At 42.2% G+C, this 6352-nt stretch overlaps 1 protein-coding gene across 1 annotated transcript in view; it reads left to right on the top strand.

Moving 5' to 3' along the window:
• Nucleotides 1-6352, top strand: part of FKBP1B (FK506 binding protein 1B) — a 78313-nt gene that overhangs the window by 27121 nt on the left and 44840 nt on the right. The window contains 1 exon segment of the mRNA XM_014956734.1: nt 2316-2363. Coding sequence (XP_014812220.1) covers nt 2316-2363 — 48 coding nt within the window.

Below are 6352 nucleotides of genomic sequence, written 5' to 3' on the forward strand. Positions count from 1 at the left end.
GCGGCAGCGGCAGGGGCGGGCAGGGGGCTGGGGATTTTTCTCTGGCATCCGCTGACAGCTGCACAGACCGGCCGGGCGTTCCGCCGGGAGCGCGCCCTGCCCAAAACTTTCCCCGGTTCCTCTCCCAGCCTCGCCAGGGGCCACCGGGATTGGTGTCAGCATCCCTGCCGCCCGCCCGCATCCTCCCCGTTAAACCGGTGATGCTGGCGAGGGCTGAGGTGCACCCCGGGTGGTGATAACCTCTGCTTGGCGCAGGCTCTCCTTTCCAGAGCCAATTCGTGGTGTTCTGCTCTCCTGTGGCGTTATAATATCATTTCATGAGGTTTTGGGGGTGGGTTTTTTTTTTTTGTCTTTTTAAGAGGACATCATTTCTACCATAGAGCCATATGTACCTATGTAATAGGCCAGATTCATCCTTGGCTGATACACAACCATAAGTAATTTGAGTCGATCTCAGTTTAACTTTCTTGGCCCAGTATCTTTTCTTTCTTTGTGTATGCTTTTAAATTGGCTTCTTCCTTTGTGCTGCTTAGCTCTGGGGATCAAATTCTTCTCTTGGTTGCACAGAATACTTACGTGAGTATAAGTAATGTTGCTGGGTTGAGAGTAGAAAGAAGGGTGGAACTTAACCTCATAATAGTACTTTCTAGCTATTAAATATATTAAGGCTGTCTTTGTAAGCAATATGCTATTCCAAATAAGGTTATATGGATTAGTTCTCTTGGTTGCAAGTCTTAATCAAAATCAGCTGACTTTAAACACTGTTTTAAAACCACAGCTAGTCAGTGGTCTTGAGAATCTCTGCTTTTAATTCAGCTTTGATGTGGATTTATCTAGCTTCGTTGACTTTGCTGGTGTTGTACTCACAGTGTCATTAAGGTCTGATATTCCTTTTCTCAGATCTCTGTGTAATAGAGCATCATTTGATTAATACCTGTTTTACCAAGGTAGGATTCATCTCCCATAACTCTTCTCAGGTTAGGTGGCCAGTCTGAAGCAGTCTTCTAGGCTTTTTCTGTAGTCATCTCCAGAGAATAATTCCTCTTGCCTCTCTCTGGATAGGCTGAGTTTCTCTCAAGGCGCTGCTAATTCTCTGCTGTCAATGGGGGAAGCTGGTATATGACAGTTGCTTGTGTTTTAGATGGCTAAAGTTAAATGAGATTAAACCCACTTCAGGGTTACAGTGGTGCCCTGACTGGATACCTGTTGTACTGGGCTTTATGCAACCCACAGCTAGAGATATTGCACAGCCAAATGCAAGCTGATGAACAGGGCTCTTCAGAAGATGCTTGGAACCACCATCTTCTCAATTTCATGTTATAAATCTTGGTTCATCATATTAGCCTGCCCTTCTGCCGTTTACTGCTCGTGGTGGTTTTGGCATACAAGTACATAGTTTATGTGCTACTTGATGTTTTATACCCTGCAGTGCACCCTGTAATGCATAAATTATCATGTTAATTCAGACTAAAGAAGCCAGAAAGCCAACTAAGATATGAGCCTCAGTTTCTATCCGAATCCCTAGTTTGTAGCTTTCTGGCAAGGATGTTCCTCAATAATTGGTCTCATTCATATTTTTAAATTCTTCTGAGCCTGGTCACTCACTCTGGCCAACATTACTTGAGAAATCAAGGGTAGCCGTTTTAATATGCCATTGGCATCTAATTGAGCCTGGAAAATCTTCCCCCAGCTTTTAGTGCCTTTGGCAGTACCTAGAACAGGTAAAATGGAAATGGTATTCCAGTGGCAAGAACATAATTTAAGCTTTGCTTTCAGAATGAAAATTGTAGGAGGCTTTTACTAGGACTCCGTGTATCACTGCTTTACTGTTGTCCAGTGCTACAAAATTAAACTGCCTTTGCCTGTGAAATTTGTTTTAAAACTCTTCCCGGCTAATTAGAGCTGTCTTGAGTGAAAGGCATTAGAAATGTGAATACAAACGGGATTTTTTCACAATGTCAAACTAAGACTTTATTTGAAAAATTGTAACAAAAACATTCTGGGAATTTTAAGGCTATAATCCATGAAGTTTTGACAGTCCTTTTGCACTTACAGAATGTAAATGCATATATAATGCCCACACATATAGGGAAAATTACATAAGGAAAAAAAATACTCAGCATAAAAACTAAATAGGAGCCAAGGTGGCACCTTCTACCCTAAACCATACCCATTATTGTCTTGGTTATTAGTGGTTTGATAAAGTGTGGTCAATACAAATCTCAGTCTGGTATTTTCCTCTTGAAAGATAAACATGCCTAACCACACAGATTAATCAGAGAAAATAAAAGAATAACCTTTTGTAATTTTAACAGGACGGACATTTCCAAAGAAGGGTCAGACGTGTGTGGTGCACTACACAGGTAAGGCACGTTCTGAATATTCTGTTGATACCAACTGCCTTGTGTTCAAGAGTGATTCACCATTTAAAGGGTGTGTTGTATATTTTGCTTTGTTCTGTGACTCATAATCCATTTGATTATATTTTAATGGGTTTCATGTATATGTAATTTCTAGCTAGCAGTTCTAGCTACAGCATCTAGATGTGCATGCTACCAGGTCTGCCAAGTGTAGTGCTCAATGGTGAGAGGTTAACAGATGAAGATGAGGACCTGACTCTTTAAACCATTATCCTAGCTGATGAAACCAGGCATGAAACAATGAAAATGCTGGGTTCCTATTTTTCCAGCCTCTGATCTTGATACAGATAATTAATGATTGTATGTATCTTAAAAGCATGTGTCTATGTGTTGGCAGTAAAATTCATTCCAGATTGAAGAGATCAATAGAAAGTCTATTTAAAAGCTGCTTTATAGACTTGTGTGAATCTTGAGTGGTGAGTTAGTTAATGGAGCTGTTTATGCTGCACCTTTGTGCAGGGGGAAAATGTCCTTTAAATCAGTTTGTAACATTATATTTTGTATGCAGTTATGTAAAGCGTCAAAAAAATGCAAAAATCTCTGCAGTCTGAGTCCTCAGCTGGGAAGTTCACATCAAGAGATACCATTTTATGAGGTCTTTTCCTTAAGAAGGCAAAATGTAGGTGGTGTGGGGATTGACAGCTACTGATCCAAGTCTAGATCTGTGAGGTAATGTTTTCCTCTGGTGTTCAGTATTATAGGAAAGTTCTCACTGGTAACTGTTGTTTCTTTCAATTTTGTACTTGCTTGTGCAGTTTACACCCAGAGCAAGGTGGGAGCATTTTCCAGTTAATATAACTAATGAAGTCAACCTATTTCTGTTTTCAAGAAGCTTTTTGATGTAGTTTAAATAATATCACTCTTCAGAAGGTTATATCATAGAATCATAGAATTGTCTAGGTTGGAAGGGACCTTTAAGATCACCTAGTCCAACCACCAACCTAACTCTGATGAAAAAAAACATCACTAAACCATGTCACTAAGCAGTATGTCAGCCCATCTTCTGAATACCTCCAGGGATGGTGACTCCACAACTTCCCTGGACAGCCTGTTCTAACGTTTGATAACCCTTTACGTGAAGAAATTTTTCCTAATATCCAATCTGAACCTCCCCTGGTGCAACTTCAGGCCATTTCCTCTTGTCCTGTCGCCTCTTGCTTGGGAGAAGAGACCAACCCCGACCTCTCTACACCCTCTTTTCAGGGAGTTGCAGAGAGGGATAAGGTCTCCCCTCAACCTCCTTTTCTCCAGGCTGAAGAACCCCAGTTCCTTCAGCTTCTCCTCATAAGACTTATTCTCTAGACCCCTCACCAACCTCGTTGCCCTTCTCTGGACATGCTCCACCACCTTAATGTCTTTTTTGTGGTAAGGGGCCCAAAGAGTTACTGCAGTGGTTTGGGATATAGGATATCTGGGTTTAAGCTCCTGTATTTATATTCAGAGTATTTTGATCTCATGAGGATTTCTAGTTTGAATTAGAAGTTAAACACATGGGTCTTCCATGCCAGTCTCTGCTCTTACAGACGTTCCTCTGTAACTTAGATCTGAAAATAGATGTTTTCAAACTATTTTTGTGGAGAAGCTGAAAGATATGTTTTTGTTCCGGTCCAAACTTCAAAAGTTTTTATGAAATAAAATTGTCACCTCCCACCCCCAGTTAGTTTGAGATAAATTTAAATGTCAGAACTGAAACAGGCAAAAAAATTTGAGGCTGGTGGCTCCCACAAAATACAGTTTTGCTGGATAATTTCAGAGAGAGTGTGAAGGGTAGATGTGGGAAGATAACAAGATGCTGCACACTCTTACTGATATTAGATACCATCTTAGATGAGGCTCTCATAAGCTGGCTTTGACATGAAAGACTATGAAAACTCATTAAATCAATCTTCAACATAAACTGTGCTTCCTCCATATATCTTGCCATTGGTGCTGTGCAACTGCTTCAACTCTCAGATTAGAACAGATCTCAGAAAACCCCCATCATCTCCGTTCCGGTGCTTTTGCAATATCGAAGCAGTCTTTGGTGGTAATATTTTTAAAGGCAGCTTGTGGTTAGTGGATAAAGTGTTTTCTTCCAGTGGTCTGTAAAGCATGTGGGGAAGATGACATATGAATGTCAAGTTTTAATTTAAAACTGTTTTATCTGAATACAATATAATTTCTTTATGTACTGATGCCATTCCGGATATGCCTGGGATTCATCTTGAGATGGTTTCTGTCTTATTTACATGATCTCATTAGACCTTGCTGTACTCAATGCTTGTCCTCAGTACACTCCTGCGAGTCCTGCTTTAGGAAGTGGGTAACTAAGTTACAGAGATGTCCACAGAGATATCCAGAACGTGTCTTGTCACATAAATGAGAGTTAGGAAAAATTAAGACACCTAGGTACAAGGACATGATCCAGAAATCCTGCTTTCCAGAGCTACTTAATATTGGGATCGTGTAAAGCTCACAGGTTGTCCTCCCCACATTCAGTCCACATGTCACTCTGGAGCTAGGCACAGATACCTGCTGGGAGGTGGTGTGGTCTGAGAAGTGAGGGAATCGTGCACTGACTGGACTCTACCAAGATCTAGAGATCATTTGGATCCTAAGAGGAACCTGACCTCACTTGGTGCTCTGAGCAAAGCTCTGAATCCAGCATCAAGCACAGCAGAGATGGCCACTTTCAGTCAAAAACACGGCCTGTGGGAGCCCACTTTATGTATGATAACTCAACAGTTGTTTCAGGCACGGCAAACCTACACTCAGTTGCCTTTTCCAACAGAAGAGGGTCGTAGCTCTGTTTGTCACATCCTTAACTGCAGCCTTTATGTTCTTGGGGAGGAGGAAGCTGCAATTTCCTGCTCCTTCCAGTTTAGCTTGGGACATTCTGCCATGAAGAATGCAGGAGCCATGGGCAAGAAAAGGAGCAGGCAAGAGGGTGAGTACTTGGTATTCCAGTCCCTGTCTTCAGGGATGAATTTTGTGCTTTGTTTTTAATCCAGTGATTTTCCCATACAGTGGTGCCTGGTCTTGACAGCTTGGTAGGCCATGGAACTTCTTGCAGTGGACCTTGCTCTGGTACCAATGCACACACTGTGTGGCGATACAGCTCCTTAGCACAAACATGGTTGGTTCCATGATTCCCTGAAGGGCTAGAGGACATGCAGAGAAAAAGCATGTCCACTAGTTATTCATTCTCAAGAGTTTCCCGGAAGGAGGAGGAGACTACAAGGGGCTTGCTTCTGCCAGAGCAAGTTACGAATTTTTAAGGAGACTCAAACAAGGAGTGGGCTGTGGGCTCTACTCTGTCTTAATTCCCCGTCTTGCCCTCTCTCTGCAGAAGTCTCATTGATGTGCATTTACTGTGTGATAGGGGTGATGGCAGAGAGCACAGACAGGAGGGGACTGCTGGCACTACAGGAATAAAAGGCACGTGGCTCGCTTCCAAAGCATCTTTGGGTTTTTCTTTAGAATTCTTTTTGATTTTTAGGAGCAAACTGCCTGCATGACTTGTCCTGGCAGTCCATGCCAAAGAAGTCCAGAGATGACCAAGGGCTGGTACCCTAGATGTTTGGCAGAACTTCGTAGAGTCCTGTCCGCTCATCCTCCAGGATCTTATGATTCATGCATTGCCAAAGCGGAAATCAGCAGGGTAGTTTCTAGTCTGACGACCCTACGTGTTCCAGAGAAGTAGGAGGTGGGAACTGGAATCTCCTCAAGATGAAGGAGAACTGTGATTGAGTTTTACACTTCCGCTGTCAGCACTTCAGCTATTAGGCTGTTACATGTGGCAGCTTTTTCTCTTTCTCTCCTTGTTTGACTAGATCCATAATCTGAGGAGCAGGCTTTGTGGTCTGATCCCCGATCCCCAAATGTGTTGTGATGCATTAATGCTTAATGGACACACTTAAGTTCCTATTTTCCCTTTTTTTTTTTTTTTTTTT

Source organism: Calidris pugnax, unplaced genomic scaffold, assembly GCF_001431845.1.
Source record: "Calidris pugnax isolate Ruff unplaced genomic scaffold, ASM143184v1 scaffold171, whole genome shotgun sequence".
Taxonomy (NCBI): Eukaryota; Metazoa; Chordata; class Aves; order Charadriiformes; family Scolopacidae; genus Calidris; species Calidris pugnax.